This window comes from Staurois parvus, unplaced genomic scaffold, assembly GCF_062004578.1.
Source record: "Staurois parvus isolate SC_StPar_1 unplaced genomic scaffold, SC_StPar_1.0 ptg000132l, whole genome shotgun sequence".
NCBI classification, from domain to species: domain Eukaryota; kingdom Metazoa; phylum Chordata; class Amphibia; order Anura; family Ranidae; genus Staurois; species Staurois parvus.
In genome coordinates this window covers 1,147,450-1,167,148 of record NW_028317928.1, presented here as the reverse complement: position 1 = coordinate 1,167,148, position 19,699 = coordinate 1,147,450, and the positions used below count along the sequence as shown (strand labels likewise).

Below are 19,699 nucleotides of genomic sequence, written 5' to 3'. Positions count from 1 at the left end.
ACCTCCTTCTTCTCTTGTCCTTCATATCTCTCCACATTTTATGTGCGCAAGGACAAGGGATTTTTAGCTTACTGGCTCTGCCTTGACTTTGTGCAGACCAAAGGCATTCCGGGAAATGAAAGTCGGATGGAATGTCAGTTAGATATCAGGCCACGGTTATAGCCATTTAAAAATGATTTTCTAAGGAGGACTTGTACTTGAAATTAATATCATATGTCTTCATACCCCCCAACTTTCTTCGATAGGAAAGAGGGTCACGTTGTACCAAGTACATAGGCAAAGACTACACCCCCGGTTATGTGGACCAGGAAGAACTAATATGCAAAAAAACATTGTTCAATCCACAAATGGTCTCAGTGCCCGTCTGAATGAACCATTAATACTGTTTTTTCAAAGTAACAAATGCAATAGGTCAGAGGTTAGATGAAAGGTTCTATCATAACATTTTTGGTGGTTGGTTCTGTAGATACAGTCATGGCCGAAATTGTTGGTACCCTTGATATTTCTCCAGGAAATCATGTATTTCTCACGAAACGTATTGCATTAACACATGTTTTGCTATACACATGTTTATTCCCTTTGTGTGTATTGGGACAAAACAAAAAAAGGGAGGAAAGAAAGCAAATTCGACATAATGTCACACAAACCTCCAAAAATGGGCTGGACAAAAGTATTGGCACCCTTTCACAACTGCGGATAAATAAGAATGTTACAAGCATGTGATGCTCCTGTAAACTCACCTGGGGCAAGTAACAGGTGTGGGCAATATAGAAATCACACCTGAAAGCAGATAAAAAGGAGAGACGTTCACTTAACCTTTGCATTGTGTGTCTGTCTGTGCCACACTAAGCATGGACAACAGAAAGAGGAGACGAGAACTGTCTGAGGACCTGAGAACCAAAATTGTGGCAAAATATCAACAATCTCAAGGTTACAAGTCCATCTCCAGAGAACTAGATTTGCCTTTGTCCACAGTGCGCAACATTATCAAGAAGTTTGCAACCCATGGCACTGTAGCTAATCTCCCTGGTCGTGGACGGATGAGGAAAATTGATGAAAGATTGCAACGCAGAATAGTCCGGATGGTGGATAAGCAGCCCCAAACATGTTCCAAAGACATTCAAGCTGTCCTGCAGGCTCAGGGAGCATCAGTGTCAGCGCGAACTATCCGTCGACATTTAAATGAAATGAAACGCTATGGCAGGAGACCCAGGAGGACCCCACTGCTGACACAGAGACATAAAAAAGCAAGACTACAGTTTGCCAAAATGTACTTGAGTAAGCCAAAAGCCTTCTGGGAAAACGTCTTGTGGACAGATGAGACCAAGATAGAGCTTTTCGGTAAAGCACATCATTCTACTGTTTACCGAAAACGGAATGAGGCCTACAAAGAACAAAACACAGTACCTACGGTAAAATATGGTGGAGGTTCAATGATGTTTTGGGGTTGTTTTGCTGCCTCTGGCACTGGGTGCCTTGACTGTGTGCAAGGCATCATGAAATCTGAGGATTACCAAAGGATTTTGGGTCGCACTGTAGGGCCCAGTGTCAGAAAGCTGGGTTTGCGTCCAAGATCCTGGGTCTTCCAGCAGGACAATGACCCCAAACATACGTCAAAAAGCACTCAGAAATGGATGGCAAAGAAGCGCTGGAGAGTTCTGAAGTGGCCAGCAATGAGCCCAGATCTAAATCCCATTGAACACCTGTGGAGAGATCTTAAAATTGCTGTTGGGAAAAGGTGTCCTTCCAATAAGAGAGACCTGGAGCTGTTTGCAAAGGAAGAGTGGTCCAAAATTCCGGGTGAGAGGTGTCAGAAGCTTATTGATGGTTATAGGAAGCGACTGATTTCAGTTATGTTTTCCAAAGGGTGTGCAACCAAATATTAAGTTAAGGGTGCCAATACTTTTGTCCAGCCCATTTTTGGGGTTTTGTGTGACATTATGTCATATTTGCTTTTCTGCCTCTGTTTTATATTTGTTCCAATACATACAAAGGGAATAAACATGTGTATAGCAAAACATGTGTTAATGCAATACCTTTTTTGTGTGAAATACTTGATTTTCAGGAAAAATATCAAGGGTGCCAACAATTTCGGCCATGACTGTATATATATATTAAACCTAGAAGAGTATGTATGTGTACAGATGGACAGATGTGTGTACGGACAATAATATGCTAGATGCCTAAATATGAATTTAACAGGATATGCAAAAAGGAAACAAAGGCCGCAAAAATTGAAAACGAATGACAGATAGGAGCAACCCCCAAAATTCTTCAAATATATTTAATAGTAAAAAGGACAGCTTCAACAAAAAAGACAAATAAAAGCATATAACAAACGATGAGCATCACCAGATTCCGCCAGCATGCATAATATCGTCATGCATTTGGCCCTGCCCTAACGCGTTTCACTGTAAATGGCGTCTTTGGGGGATAGGGGCACAACACGGGATGTGCATGCTGGTGGAATCCGGTGATGCTCCTCGTTTGTTATATGATTTTGATTGTCTTTTTATTGTAAGTACATTAACATATACAAAGCCCTTGGTGTGAACATACTGCACTATGGTGGTCCCTTCTTGTTGAACTCCTCTGTCCTCTGTGATTGTATCCAAATGGGGTGGGGTATCGGAATATTTTGTGCTGTATGTATATATGTGTGTGTGTGTGTATACATGTATGTATTTGTGTGCGTGTGTGTGTGTATTTGTGTGTGTGTGTATGTGTGTGTGTGTGTATATATATATATATATATATATATATATATATATATATATATATATATATACACATACATACAGTCGGGTCCATAAATATTGGGACATCGACACAATTCTTACATTTTTGGCTCTATACACCACCACAATGGATTTGAAATGAAACAAACAAGATGTGCTTTAACTGCAGACTGTCAGCTTTAATTTGAGGGTATTTACATCCAAATCAGGTGAACGGTGTAGAAATTACAACAGTTTGCATATGTGCCTCTCACTTGTTAAGGGACCAAAAGTAATGGGACAGAATAATAATCATAAATCAAACTTTCACTATTTAATACTTGGTTGCAAATCCTTTGCAGTCAATTACAGCCTGAAGTCTGGAACGCATAGACATCACCAGGCGCTGGGTTTCATCCCTGGTGATGCTCTGCCAGGCCTCTACTGCAACTGTCTTCAGTTCCTGCTTGTTCTTGGGGCATTTTCCCTTCAGTTTTGTCTTCAGCAAGTGAAATGCATACTCAATCGGATTCAGGTCAGGTGATTGACTTGGCCATTGCATAACATTCCACTTCTTTCCCTTAAAAAACTGTTTGGTTGCTTTTGCAGTATGCTTTGGGTCATTCTCCATCTGCACTGTGAAGCGGCGTCCAATGAGTTCTGAAGCATTTGGCTGAATATGAGCAGATAATATAATATTGCCCGAAACACTTCAGAATTCATCCTGCTGCTTTTGTCAGCAGTCACATCAATAAATACAAGAGAACCAGTTCCATTGGCAGCCATACATGCCCACGCCATGACACTACCACAACCATGCTTCACTGATGAGGTGGTATGCTTAGGATCATGAGCAGTTCCTTTCCTTCTCCATACTCTTCTCTTCCCATCACTCTGGTACAAGTTGATCTTGGTCTCATCTGTCCATAGGATGTTGTTCCGGAACTGTGAAGGTTTTTTTAGATATTGTTTGGCAAACTCTAATCTGGCCTTCCTGTTTATGAGGCTCACCAATGGTTTATATCTTGTGGTGAACCCTCTGTATTCACTCTGATTAAGTCTTCTCTTGATTGTTGACTTTGACACACATACACCTACCTCCTGGAGAGTGTTCTTGATCTGGCCAACTGTTGTGAAGGGTGTTTTCTTCACCAGGGAAAGAATTCTTCGGTCATCCACCACAGTTGTTTTCTGTGGTCTTCCGGGTCTTTTGGTGTTGCTGAGCTCACCGGTGCGTTCCTTCTTTTTAAGAATGTTCCAAACAGTTGTATTGGCCACGCCTAATGTTTTTGCTATCTCTATGATGGGTTTGTTTTGTTTTTTCAGCCTAATGATGGCTTGCTTCACTGATAGTGACAGCTCTTTGGATCTTATCTTGAGAGTTGATAGCAACAGTTTCCAAATGCAAATAGCACACTTGAAATGAACTCTGGACCTTTTATCTGCTCATTGTAATTGGGATAATGAGGGAATAACACACACCTGGCCATGGAACAGCTGAGAAGCCCCATTACTTTTGGTCTCTTAACAAGTGGGAGGCACATATGCAAACTGTTGTAATTCCTACACCGTTCACCTGATTTGGATGTAAATACCCTCAAATTAAAGCTGACAGTCTGCAGTTAAAGCACATCTTGTTCGTTTAATTTCAAATCCATTGTGGTGGTGTATAGAGCCACAAATGTTAGAATTGTGTCAATGTCCCAATATTTATGGACCTGACTGTGTATGTAATATATATATATATATATATATCTATCCTGCTGATCTCTGCAGCAGCAGAGTGGGCAGAGACCCTTCATTCGCCTGCTCAGCTGAGTGGACACAGACACTGCTTGCTGATTTTTAATGGGACAGTCAGATGGAAACGGACCGTCTGTCCATTTCCACTCGATTGTCATCCAATCCACTGGATGGATGAGAACTGATCCAAATCCATCTGTTTTTGGCATGCAGGATCGGATGCCAGCGGGTATCAGCGGACTATTGTCTATAGAAGTCTATGGATGAACCGGTCGGGTCCACCTGAAAAACGGTCCCTGTCGGTCCACTCGTGTGAAAGGGGCCTATAGCATTAATTTACCAATGTTTACAGAAACTATTCATCTTATCAACTAAGAACAAAATCTCTGCTCCAGTCTGTCTCTGGTTATGTCCCTGTTGGAAGCTGCCATCTTGCCTCTTGCGCAGAGAAGCGAAGGCAACTTGTGGATCTCAGAGAATACATTAATGACACGTCTGTACGTCTAGTGACAGTCGCGTGTCACTGCTCTGTGCATGAATTGGAAATGGAGATGAGGGTTAAGCTCCTGACTTGGCAAGCAGTCAGAATGGACTTAGTAACGGTGCTGGTTATTCGGCTTAGCCTTAGTAGAAGAGAACATTTTGATGGAACAAACCTGATGGTATAGTTTTTATGGAAAAGGTTCACTTTAAAGGTATTCTCCACTCCGACATAAATCCTTTCACAGAGTAAATTCTGTTCCATTTCTTCCCTTCTCGATCACCTTCCTCTTCTATGGCTTGTGTCAGCAATATAATCCCCCGTGTTGTTTAGGTTGTATTTTTTCAGGCACGACATGCTTGCTTTGGACTGATAAGTGACATGTGAAAGACAAAGACGTGACTGTTTCCTACAATTGCTCCTTGTGGTTGATCGTTCTCCTTGATGTTCCCTTCCCTTTCCTAGAAAATGATCATAATTATTGTGGTGGTAATTATCCTGCTAGCAATTGTGGCACTGATCATCGGCTTATCCGTGGGACTAAAACGCTGAGGCTGGCACCGTGCTGTGCCGGGAATACACACATGTAAGTAGTAAATATTTAACATATAAAACACTTTTTGATTGCAAGGCCCACAATAATTATTGTCAGATTGTAATAGATTGTATAGATTGTAAGCTCCGAGGATCAGGGCCCTCCTTTCCCTCTTGTATTGAACTGTATTGTTGCTGTATTGTCTCCCTTTATATTGTAAAGCGCTGAGCAAACTGTTGGTGCTATATAAATCCTGTATAATAATAATAATTATTATAATACAGGGTTTATATAGCACCAACAGTTTGCACAGCCACCGCGCAGCGAGCTCCCAGCACAAAGACCGGGGTGTCACTGAGAGCCTTGGGCCCCGTTCTAATGATCGTCACCCGGGACTCCCGATTCCAGGTCACATGATCGCTGTTATAGCCCCTGAATGGCTATTGCAGTGATCAGTCACTGTGAAGCCCACCCCATTTGTTGTTTTTTTTTTTCCCCTCTGTGAATGGAGGAGAGAGATGCATTGTATCTCTATCTCTCTTTGCAGAGAGAAAAAATAATTTAGTGAAAAAAAAAAAAAAGATATATACATAAATAATAAAAAACAAAACGAGAAACAAAACCTAGACCAAGGTGCGATCTAGCTTAGTGCCAGGGTTAGTGTTTGGGTCCAGGTCAAAGGTCAGGATATATATATATATATATATATATATATATATATATATATATATATATATATATATATATATATATATATATATATATATATATATATATATATATGTATATCTACATCTCTATCCATTCAGTCGTATCCGACCCTTGGTGATTGCATGGACCGTCACTCGCAAGCGACTTCTTCCATGAATTCACTTAGCAATTATTTTACAGGGTAGGTTGCCAGGTCTTTCCCCAACCCCTACCATTAGATCCCGCTTGGCCAGGGATGAAACTAGGACAATTTTTAGACAGAAACCAATTAACCTACCAGCATGTCTTTTGGAGTGTGGGAGGAACCGGAGTACCCAGAGGAAACCCATACGAACACAGGGAGAGCATGCAAACTCCATTCAGGAGGCGCCATGGTCGGGAATCGAACCCATGTACTGCAAGGCAGAAGTGCTAACCACTAAGCCACTGTGCCGCCCATATACAGTCAGGTCCATAAATATTGGGACATTGACACAATTCTAACATTTTTGGCTCTATACACCACCACAATGGATTTGAAATGAAACAAACTAGATGTGCTTTAACTGCAGACTGTCAGCTTTAATTTGAGGGTATTTACATCCAAATCAGGTGAACGGTGTAGGAATTACAACAGTTTGCATATGTGCCTTCCACTTGTCAAGGGACCAAAAGTAATGGGACAATTGGCTTCTCAGCTGTTCCATGGCCAGGTGTGTGTCATTCCCTCATTATCCCAATTACAATGAGCAGATAAAAGGTCCAGAGTTCATTTCAAGTGTGATATTTGCATTTGGAATCTGTTGCTGTCAACTTTCTAGATGAGATCCAAGGAGCTGTCACTATCAGTGAAGCAAGCCATCATTAGGCTGAAAAAACAAAACAAACTCATCAGAGAGATAGCAAAAACATTAGGCGTGGCCAAAACAACTGTTTGGAACATTGTTAAAAAGAAGGAACGCACCGGTGAGCTCAGCAACACCAAAAGACCCGGAAGACCACGGAAAACAACTGTGGTGGATGACCAAAGAATTCTTTCCCTGGTGAAGAAAACGCCCTTCACAACAGTTGGCCAGATCAAGAACACTCTCCAGGAGGTAGGTGTATGTGTGTCAGTCAACAATCAAGAGAAGACTTCACCAGAGTGAATACAGAGGGTTCACCACAAGATATAAACCATTGGTGAGCCTCATAAACAGGAAGGCCAGATTAGAGTTTGCCAAACGACATCTAAAAAAGCCTTCACAGTCCTGGAACAACATCCTATGGACAGATGAGACCAAGATCAACTTGTACCAGAGTGATGGGAAGAGAAGAGTATGGAGAAGGAAAGGAACTGCTCATGATCCTAAGCATACCACCTCATCAGTGAAACATGGTGGTGGTAGTGTCATGGCGTGGGCATGTATGGCTGCCAATGGAACTGGTTCTCTTGTATTTATTGATGATGTGACTGCTGACAAAAGCAGCCGGATGAATTCTGAAGTGTTTCCGGCAATATTATCTGCTCATATTTAGCCAAATGCTTCACAACTCATTGGACGCCGCTTCACAGTGCAGATGGACAATGACCCAAAGCATACTGCAAAAGCAACCAAACAGTTTTTTAAGGGAAAGAAGTGGAATGTTATGCAATGGCCAAGTCAATCACCTGACCTGAATCTGATTGAGCATGCATTTCACTTGCTGAAGACAAAACTGAAGGGAAAATGCCCCAAGAACAAGCAGGAACTGAAGACAGTTGCAGTAGAGGCCTGACAGAGCATCACCAGGGATGAAACCCAGCATCTGGTGATGTCTATGCGTTCCAGACTTCAGGCTGTAATTGACTGCAAAGGATTTGCAACCAAGTATTAAAAAGTGAAAGTTTGATTTATGATTATTATTCTGTCCCATTACTTTTGGTCCCTTAACAAGTGGGAGGCACATATGCAAACTGTTGTAATTGCTACACCGTTCACCTGATTTGGATGTAAATACCCTCAAATTAAAGCTGACAGTCTGCAGTTAAAGCACATGTTGTTCGTTTCATTTCAAATCCATTGTGGTGGTGTATAGAGCCAAAACTGTTAGAATTGTGTCGATGTCCCAATATTTATGGACCTGACAGTAGATGCTGGGGACTGGCCACCAAGGGCATGTTAAAGAAGGGATAAATGCACATGAACTTTGGGTGTGAAAAATGGCTAGTGAGCTCTGTGTGTTGGATGGGCCATCTCACTGCCAGCATGGATACTGGTAAGTCAGTTGTGTGGTGGTGGTGATCTTATTTAGGCATGCTCAGTTTAGTTGAATCCCCAGTGAGAAAGTAATAGTGCTACTTAGGCAATGATTCAACAAAGTAGGGTAGGTTATTTTGTGATTGATAATTGGATATAACTGTCTTGTAATTATTCCCTTTATCTGTTCTCCAGCATAACACTCCATCCATGATGCCTTATCCAGATCCCTTCTGCCTCCTCCAGCCTTCCCCTGTTCTGTCGCCCAACTTTTCCTATAAAAGAACCTAGCTTTTGCTTCCCGAAGACCTCACCCAATATGGCTGCCCTGGAACTTTGGTCCCGCATTCTCTTCCTGACTGTGTGCACTACCTACTCTTCAACACAATCCTGTTACAATGTAAAAGCACAAGAAGGGACGAGACTGAAGTGTGCTATTTTTAAAGACTTTTAAATGTAAATAAGATGAAGAAAAAGACTTATGTTTGTAGAATGATCTTGAGTACGAACGCCATCTTCAAATCTAGACCTCCACCAAAACCAAAACTTGGTCTCCACCTCATCCCCATTCCTTACCAGACCTCTCCAGCCATATTCGTAGATGCTATGATGCAGCGCTAAATATACAGCTGGCTGGTGGATATAACCACCCTATATATTGGATAATAGTAAGTAACATATAAACCATACGATACAATTTTCTATCTGTGGTGTTAGATCTAATCGGAACTGATTCCGTGATACACAAGTGATAATCAGTGCAGAGTAAGAGGTTCTATAGAACCTGTATAGGTGGTATAAATTTCCTTCCCGTCTAGGGATTGATTATAGCAGAAATGAATGTGATTACAACCGCAGTGAATCCCTAGTTTTTAACCCTGTATAGGGATTCACTGTGGTGGTAATCACGTTCATTTCTGCTATAATCAATCCCTAGACGGGAAGGAAATTTATACCACCTATACAGGTTCTATAGAACCTCTTACTCTGCACTGATTATCACTTGTGTATCACTGAATCAGATCCGATTAGATCTAACACCATATATAGAAAATTGTATTGTATGGTTTATATGTTACTTACTATTATCCAATATATAGGGGGGGTTATATCCACCAGCCAGCTGTATATTTAGCGCTGAATCATAGTGTCAATATTGTTTATATCCATCTTGAGGGGATGTTTGGATGCTAGCTGCTCCCGTATAGACTTTTATAGCAGCGCAGGAGGACCCCCAATTATAATATTCGTAAATGGGACTCTTTCTTCTGAGCTACTCTTTAACAAAGAAAAAAAAATTATATCTGTCATGCCAAATATGGGAAGATGGGAGATATAAATACCTAATTGGCTGGATCTCAAGGTTTAATAAGCAGACAATATAGCTGTTGTGAAAAGGGTGGAAACCAATAGTAGCCAATCAAATGTCATTTTCCATTGAGAATACAGCAAACCAAATGCCTTGAGACCTTACTAAATAGGAAGACAACAGCTTATGTTATGGAAAACTGGCCTTCCTTCACTGTTGGTGTTGATCAGAGTGCGCTTTTCATTTTTTAACCTGCACCGGAAAACTGACCAACAGAATCTGGTTGCTATGAGCAATTTGGGCAGCTGTTATTTTTTTACACCCAATTCATTTATCGGTTTTACTTTTGGCATTATTCTTTGACCAAGCACACAACAGATCTCATTTCCATTAAACCATTGGCTTCATTAAACCAAAGGCTTGCCGTTGACCATAGTGGTCAAATTCCAGCTGCCATATTTCGGATTCAGGTTGGATAATGAGAACGATCTTTCTGATAGCTTAATTGGAAAAACACCCATCCTTTCCCTTTTGGTTATGTTATTATATAGAAAGTTGAAAGTTTTTTTTGTCAGTTGAGAGAAGAATTCATAGATTACAAGGCTGCAAATGTTTTTATAATGCATATAAAGCCAAAAATTTTTTTTTTTAATTGAGTAGAGAAGGGTTGGAACCCATGTCTGCCTTTTATTGCTGTCTATGTCCTTGCTGTCAATATTCTCCCTCCTTTTTTTTTTTTTTTTTTCTCTTGGCCATTGTTTCCAACAAGAACATTGTGTAAATTTTCCAATGGGAATACCTGTTCTGGTGAGATTTTTAAAAAACGTTTAACAGGACTTTATCCTTCCTCTAACATCTCTGGTGTGGGAAGTACGAGGAAGTCTCCCCAATAGACAGACAAAAGTTTATTTTCATTACCTGCTCTATCCAAAACTTATGCGTGGTTATGTTTTAAGGTAAATTTAGCAAAATGTAATATTTTTAGTGCAGGTGCAGTTATAGTTAGAAAGTATTAGTAGTGCATTGATTTTTTTTTTTTGGTTACCTGATACTTCCATTTTACATTTTGTGTGTGCTATACGCCAGTAGTTTTTGGATGACCTTTTTACGGAGATTTGGTGCTAGATTTTGCATAACCCGTAATGGTCCAAAAACCTAAAATTTCATACCTACTGTTAAAGTTTGTAGATGCACAATAGTACGTTACTAGTTGAAACAGTCTCATCATATCCTGGTGTGAGAACTTTTACATACATAACTAGAGTGGCTGCTACTTCATACTGGTCCAACCTGTATTTGAGGTTTGACTTGTTTGTGCATTTTCATAGCCAATGTTGTGAATACCTCCCTGTTTTTATCTCGGGTCAAAAGGGGAAATGGACTAGATTAACTGGTTTTTTTAATGTGAAACTTCCAGTCACTGTATGGGTATGTTTAGTTGTCAGAAAATTCATTATTGGCATTTTTGTGCTGAATAATTCTTGGTTAGGTTTTTGCATGAGATCACTCTTGTTATGTAGTTGCATAGTTGGTCAGGTTGGGAAAAAAGCACCAAAAAAGTCCATCTAGTTCAACGAACAGAAAAAAAATAGAAAACCTCCATATACAGAATCATCTACCCACAGTTGATCCAGAGCAAAAAATCCAGAGAAGGCATGATTCAATATGTCCAGACGGAGAAAAAAATATTCTTCCTGACCACCCAGGAGGCAGTGGGATATTCCCTGGATCAATTACCCCTGGTGCAGGGGTGGACTGACAACTCATGGGGCCGCCAGGCAATAGGGGATCATGGGGCCCTGTGTTCTCGGCCACACACAAAAAAGCCAATGAAAGGTACCAGGGGCATCTCTTGGGGCCCCCTACTGACCCCAGGCCCTTGGTCAGTGCCGAGTGCTTGAATGGTCAGTCCACCCCTGCCCTGGTGTTATTACCAGGATGATCTTGTAAACGTGACCTTATTCAGCCTTGTAGGTTTTTATCTTCTGTAGACAACTAGCTGGACTCCTTTGTTGGAAATGTGATTTAGGAGGAGATGGGAACGGTTACAGCTACATAGAAAGTGCCATAAACCTATTGATGTTCAGACTCAGGGAAGTACTGTGTACAGAGTATCTGGTTAATGGCAACACAAGCTGCTTTTTATTTTTATCTACAGGAAAAGGAGAGAATATATGTGGCTTCTCCATACATGTTGATTGTCCGTAGTCCCAATCTGCTCTTTTGTATATTTGTTAATAGTGTAATATAAACCAACCTGAAGCTAATGAAGGACCCCTCTGTTTCCTTGCTTGACTTTTTAAGAGACACATAAATTGACCTAAATGGACCTATCATTTAATGTTATCTTGGCACTGTGTGATGTCTTGATGGGTTGGAAAACAGTAATAAAAGAGCCAAAATACTTATGATGAAGAAAATGTATCCTCTGGTAAAAGCAGATGATCATCTTATCTGTACCAAAGGAGAGAATCAGAATTTTGATTCAGGCAATGCTCTCCTTCAGCAGACCACCCATGCTTTTGGTCTCCTATGACTATCACTGGAGAGAGCATGGAGTAACATTTCAATAGGAAGCATAACTATTTTAGCTCCTCTTTTGCACTTTACTGATCTGTCTTTGCAAAGACACCCACCGTAGCTTTGTTATCATTTAAGTGTAGGTCTGCTTTAAAGATATATCCCATATCCAAGATGGACCTATATGACACCCATCTGCTGACTGGAAGGGCTTCATGCTCAGAATTCCTGTCATTGGTTCTTCTTGGATCTTGGATTTACAAGGTCAGGCTGTGGCTGTTTTCTCCTGCATTGGCTTTCCAAGGACAATACATTTGGCACTAAAGATTCAGACTTATTATGTGGGAGACCCCTACCAATCAGCAGGTGGAGAGCATTTAGGTAGATTTTCTGCTTCCATAGCCAAATAGATATCGTCTCTAAGTATGATGAGGGCAATGCTAGGTTGATCATTTTGTAACAAGCTGTATGTCAGGGCAGCCAAGAAAATGTTAACATTTCTCAGTGGGCACAACAGATAAGAGAGCAAATTGTATAATGGAGAATGTAAGGCATGGCGGTGAAATGATCAGGTATATATTAAATCTACTGGCAATGTAAGCCTTTACAGCATGAACATCTTTAAAGTGTTAACCTAGAGCCTTGCCTTCAGCCTTGCTGCACTAGATAGATCAAGAGTAATGAAAGTGTTTGTTTAAATGCTTGCATTTCTTGAAGAAAATGCTGCTTGAGTTCAGAGCAGTGCTGTTACATGACCCAAAGCCAACCAATGTGGTCACATGATCACTATTGAAGGACCAGAGTTCAAATTGGATTACCTCCCATTCCTTCACTTTCAATAAGGTTTTTTTTTTTTTTTTTTTTTTTTTTTTTATTTTGTGGGATACATAGCATAACCTGTACAAATATATAAAAGTAACTAAGATAAAGATCTATGAGCAGATTTCCCCCCCCCCCCCCCCATTCCTTCAATAGAGATCACATGCCCGAATGTCTAGACCAGCCTTTCTCAACATTTGTACCCCAAAGGAACCCATAAAACAATTTTCAGATCTCAGGGGGAAACCTTACTGAAATCAACTCATCTAGGGGCAATGGTAAAAATGCCTCATACACTGGTGCTGGTAGGAAAATTAAAACCCTTACATTTATGGTCAGAAATCCAACTCTTACAAACAGCTAAAAAGGGTGATCGGTGTCATGCTGCTGGCTTTGCCAAGTGGCGTTGATCCTGGAACTATGCAGGTGCAATCAGAAGCAATTAGCCACATCGCAAGGAACCCCTAGTAACCTCTGGAGATATCCCAGGGTTCCATAAAACCCTGGTTGGCCTTTTGTTACTTGGCAAGCACTGTTACTCTTTATTTATCCAGGCCAGGGAAACTATTATTGTTTGTGTTTTTAGGTCCACTTTAAATCATTAGGACAACTTTACCCAAAATTAAGTTTTCCATTATGGATGCATCTGTGAAGTGAAAAACTTAATGCCTTCTCAAAGGTTTCAGTAATGGGATTTCTATGCAGTAATTTGAATTCCTGTTCCCTTTACCCAAGCCCTTACAAAGGTATGACTCTGTTTTGCATTTTGGAGAATTTAATAATGGAGTGTGACACCATCGTTGTGATGTGTGGCTTCCTGGCCCAGAATTAGGAACTCTAGAGAGATAACTAACCGTTGAGATGTGCAAGCTAGTATGCAAATCAGCTTGCCGTCAACCACCCAGAACTGGAATAGACATTTAGGTTGATGCTATCCTTTTTTGTAATTTGTAGGTGTTTTTCAAACTTACAGAATAAGGAAATTATCAATTTAGCCATGCCCAAATCATACAACTCTCCCACAATTTCCCTCTTTTTTTTTTTTTTTTTTTTAATCAAAAGCCCTTTTTTATTGCTCACTAAAAGGTCCCCTCTCTTCTGACTTTTTGGCACGCTGCAGAAGAAGATAATGATTCTGATCTGCTGTATAATCCTTATAATTATCATAGCATCCACGATCGGAGGAATCTTTGCCTAAGGTAAGAACCTTATAGCACTCATGGGAGGTAATAGAAAAAACTGGGAACTGTATTGTTAGGTCATAATATATTTATGTGAAAGAATGTACATAATAATTTATCTTTTATTGCAATGATTTAAACACACATAGAATAAACTGTTTTATTTTGAGAGAACATTTGTTTTTATTGCATGAATTGTAGACCTTTTAAGGGCATTTATTCACCAACACCCATTGGAAAGTTTAATAACTCACTGCCATTCACCATACGTCTTCTCCAAGAGGAAATTTGTGTTAAATTCTAGCCTTAAATATTCTACAATTGCTCTGGCTCCTCTGCTTTAAACAAAAATGTCTACAAATGCAGTGAGTCCCTCACAGTGAGCACTTAAAGATCCTCTATGTACAATAACCTGCCTCATCTCTGAGCAGTATGACATTCAGCATCATCCAACCCGCCTCTGTCCCCATACTTGACTGTTGAAGGCCCCCACTTGAAGGACTGACAGCGTTGTCATTGCAGGGCTGAAAACTTATTGTAGAGCAAAACATCATTGGAACTTATTGCATCCAACAGAAACCAAAAACCAGCGCTCAAATCTTCTTGCTGCACTGAGAATATGGAATCTCGCACTTGCTGAGGTGCCACCCTTGATAGGCCGGGGAATCTTTTTACTTGCAAAAAAGAGCAAAACAGGGTGCACTCTCCTCATGCATTACCGTGATAAGAAATTTATTATAAAATTACAAATGCATACTCGCAAACCAAAAAGGTCATAAAAACAGAGACAAAGAGTCAAGAGACGCCAGTCGTGGACAGCAGAGGTCCTCGGGTAAAAGTGCTAACGTGTTTCGGGAGTTGAACTCCATCAGAGCAATAGATAAAACACAATGCAGAAGCATGGTTCTTATATGTGAGACCAAGTGATAATGAGACCCCAGCCACTCCCCCTCCGTACAAAAAAAAAAAGGGCAGAATCATGGGTTTTTGGGAGAAACATCACATTTGGAACCATAACCCTCTTGAGGCAAACCTGGTCCTCTACGCTCGCTACATAGACAACATCTTGATCATTTGGGATTGTCCCTTGACCACGCTGAATTAATTCATCCAACATTGTTAATCCAATCCATCTGACATTGAGTTTACACATGTGGTAGATGACTTCAGTCTAATTGTTTTGGATCTGGAACTTTGAGTTGGACCAGAATCACATATAGTATCCAAAACCCATTTCAAGCCCACAGCAGGTAACTCCTACATTTATGAAAGAGCCATCATCATCCTAGATGGATTTCACTTGCACCCTAGTGGATGACTATGAAAGCCAAATCCTAAAAGAAAAGTTTCTGGATAAAAGTTATGGTGACTCGGTCCATGACTGCTGTCCATGACTGGCATCTTTGACTCCTTGTCCCTGTTTTTTTATGACCTTTTTGGTTTGTGAGTATGTATTTGTAATTTTATAATACATTTCTTATCACGGTAATGCACGAGAACTTATTGAATGTATGATGGCTCAATTGGTTAACATGGGTTTTATGTTAAGCAGATCACTTGTATTTATAGTTTGCCTTTTCCGGCACCAAGGGCAGTCTTCTGCCATTATTATATGAGGTAGTGTCAAAATTGTATCAAAATCCTTTTGTCATTAAAGCCCATACAATATCTATTGCACATTTAACACAATGAATTCAATAACCGCCTAAGCCGATATTGTTGCTGAATACCTTAATTGGACCATTTTTCAGTAAACATGTCCCCTAGTAGTTGATAACCGAGGCTGTAGTGAATTGCCAAAGATTTATGAACACTTAAACCATCACATCTTCAGTATATAAGCCCAAATCTCTATAGAACATACCCTCTATATAAAGCATGCAATGAGAAGGGATGGGTGTGCTCTCCACTCTCCTGAAACATACCAGCCACATGCGTTCCCTTCGACATAGGGGAGGTAAGCTTGCCAAGGGGGACCCCTGGAAAAGCCGCTTGTCCCTATGTTGATGAGGAAAATAAATAAACCTGGCCAGGTGGTTGTGGGGGCTATGGGTGGTGGATTGTTTGGAACCTAGCTAGCTGTTATCACTATCATACATGTGATCCATTGGCTGTAGAACCACATAGATCACCTTTACTGAACAGCCGACTGGAAGCTGTAAAAAAACGAAAAAAAAAACATCAAGCTCATGGCCGGGATTTTACCCAGAGCTCTGACAGAGGAACAGAGAATGGGGACAAAGGTGAGTATTAGTGGGTGGAAGGTTGAACTTTCAAAAGAATCTATTTTGAAACTTCCCGCAATTCCAATAAGATCACCTCTGGTGCCAATAGCTTCCTCCTTGGTTTATGGGACAGAAAATTGGCATGGTAGCAAACTTTCAGTCACAGCTAACACCTAAACCTTGGTTCAATGTGTGCGATCAGAGGACCTCAAAACTAAAGAACTAAGGTATTACTTGTGCCAGCTGCCCTTGAAACCTCAAACAGGAGACCCAAACAGGTTATTCGTATTGACCAGTGACCACCTTCTAAAAATTCTGGATTGCTTATCCAGTGACCTCGATACTTTGAGTCATTCCTCTGAATTAGTATGTATCCAATTAATTCATAGAACAGTCAAGATTCCTGACTTGAGTACTTGTATTGAGTCAGTGTCTTAGAATATTTAAAAAGCAATGGGTTTTCAGAAACACAACAATGGCAGCTCATTTGTTTCTCATCACAATAGTTTCTTGAAAATTAGTTGGGTGTGACAGAATACTCATGCGAACCAGCATTTTCAGGGCAAAGTAACTGGTTTAGTTTCATTAAACCCACATTATCAATAAATGCTGTATTACATTCTGTTCATATTCACTCAGTCACTATGGAATTCTCACTCACTATGGAATTTTTCTATATTCTACTAAATAAACTGGTTGATCCTGCTGTTCTCTGTCTCCCCCTTCTGTCCATGTCCCCACTGCTGTTGGGGATTTTGCAGAGAATTGTTGACAGCTAGTGCACATGCTCAGTTTTCAGCATTTTTATATCCTGAGCATTTCCTCCCTATCACATCTGAGCAGACCATGTGACTATAGAGTCACACATGTGGGTGTATATACAGTGGTAAATGATAGCCCACTCCCTCCCTCCTCCTCTATGCCCACTAACCAGCTAAACACAATTGGGATGGAATATTACATCTTGATTGATGTAGGCTTAAGCTCCCTGTTATTCTAAGACACAGACTGGAGGGGAATGACAAAAGCATGTGACTGGCAGAAATCTGCCCATTCCACTGTCAAAAAATAAAGATTTGGTTTCAAATATTTGTATGACAATTTAAAACAGTTTATTGGTATTATTTATATTTCCTCTGTATTCCAAAGGCTATTTTTTTTCTTTTGAACATGTGACCAACAGCAGAGGACTAGAAGCTCCTCCTACCACTGTTTCCCTGCAGACAAGCTGGGCAAGCGCTGGGTTATGTGACAGTTGTATATCGATTAGGGAAAAAAGATACTTAATTTTTTGAGATTTTTTTCTAAATTAAAATTACCAGCTCTCGCAGTTTGATAATTAGCGAAAACTGGAGGGAGACAAAATTTAAAATATTACATAGGGCATACAATGCCCTTCATAGCCGATAAATCAGACCCATCATTATCAACCTGTTCCTGGTGTGGTACTTTATGACCCACTCTGCTGCATAGACTGTGGAGTTGTAACAAGAGTTCTTCTTTCTGGACGTAAACGTTGAACTATATCCACACCATTTCAGGCATACAAATCGAAAAGGACCCCATGATGTGTCTGTTCGGGTATTTCAACCCTTCTTCCCAATCTTTAACATCTTCACGAATATCTTTGACATGAAGTTCAACAATGACATGGCCATCTTTATGTATGTTAACTGCTCGTAGAAGTATTTTGAAATCTTGGACATCACCGAATGCTCCAAAGGTAACGATGGTGAAAAAGGAATTGAAATGCTTGATGTATATCGAAAAGCTGGACACAACAGTTGAAGCCTTGACCTCAAACATATTTTTAAGTGTTGGCAAAGATTTAGGGAACACTCATTCTCTGATCAAGAAAGATCTCCGTTGATGTCATCATTTCTCTATACTGAATGGTACACAAAATTGAGTCGGTCCAACTCTTTGGGCAGATTAAAAATCCAACAAAGACATTTTCAATTGACACAATCTTAAAGGATTTTGTAACATTAAGATCCACTAAACTGCTTAAATGACACCATGTACCTTCCTATTGTTATTTGGATGTTGTTTCAATAGGGGGTTTTCCCTATATATTTTTTTCCTCTTTTCTCATTAATTTTAAAACTTTTTTATTTTTTTATTACTTGGTATTGGCTTACGTGATAAAGCTTTCTGATGACGGTAATTCATCCACGCCTCCTTTTGTAGCAAGATAATCCTATCTTTAGATGCTTATCCTCATGAGTGGCGTTTTCCGATGTGATTGACCTAAACTTTAATAATAGTCTATTTGTAACGCACATTTGCCATGTTTAAGTTTCATTTGATTTTACTTTTTCTACAAATTTTTCTCTGTTATTTTTCTTTTGGTTTTCTGTAATATGACAAACTTGAATAAAAATTATAAAAAAAAAATAAAAATAATAAAAGATAATGTAAAGCAAACCACCATCCACCATTGTCACATTAGGTATGTTACATGTTCATTCATACCTGGAAGTGCCAAATATTCTTTGCTCTTTACAGAGCCCTAGGGGAGTGGAGGAAAGGCCAGTATGTGCTGCTGGTGGACAAGACTTTAAAAGAAACCTGTTATTTTCTTCTGTATAGTGAAAGCAGAGCTTCAGCTATGGCTGCTATGAAGACAAAAGCCATATTGTCATCAGGACCTAAATAATGAGAATGCCTAGAAATTCATTATTTGCTAGTTTATGTTGAAACCCGTTACTTTACCATATTAAAATGTAAACGAGAACCCTGACTGGTTGATGAAGACCTTGCATTCTATTTTATTTTTGTTTCTTTTTCTTTTATGCCACAGACCACACTTAAAAATCATGTCTACAAGAATAAAGAAGATACTGGATGTAAATGGACAATTGTGTCTGCTGGGTGGCTTCAATAAAAAGTTTGTCAAAGCATCTGTGTCTTCTGTGTTATTTTGAGTGAAGGGGTTTCGACTTTCTCACACATCAAAAGAACTTGGGCTTACAAGGTTTACAGTCTGGTTACTTTCCATTTAAAAATCAAATTTGTAACAGTCTAAGCCAGGTACTGCACAATATACAGTAACTAAAAACATTTTGGGGCACCTGGAGAAGCCCCAAACCTGGTTGCCCTCAACTACAATAATCAAATTATCTGTGTCCCCCGACGCTTTATCATGTTCTTCTCCTTCAGCCTCACCAGCCAAAACATGGGGCTGTGATTGTGACTGGGGTGACTTTGGGTGGGGGGCCCATAGAACACAGCCGCCTTTTGGCGAGGTGGGGAGACCC

The 19,699-nt window shown here is 40.1% G+C and overlaps 1 protein-coding gene across 2 annotated transcripts in view; it reads left to right on the top strand.

Moving 5' to 3' along the window:
* The window catches only part of LOC149466122 (syntaxin-3-like), an 88,316-nt gene extending 68,974 nt beyond the window's left edge, over window positions 1-19,342 (top strand). Inside the window, exons 10-11 of one of the 2 annotated variants that reach the window (XM_089672872.1) lie at window positions 14,154-14,232; window positions 19,243-19,342. In XM_089672872.1, the coding sequence (XP_089528998.1) occupies window positions 14,154-14,231 (78 nt within the window). In that variant the 3' untranslated portion in view covers window position 14,232; window positions 19,243-19,342. Of the gene's footprint in view, window positions 1-5,406; window positions 5,528-8,580; window positions 9,043-14,153; window positions 14,233-19,242 lie in introns of those variants that run through there. The other variant, XM_089672871.1, reaches the window with a different exon arrangement.
* Window positions 19,343-19,699: the final 357 nt, after the last annotated feature.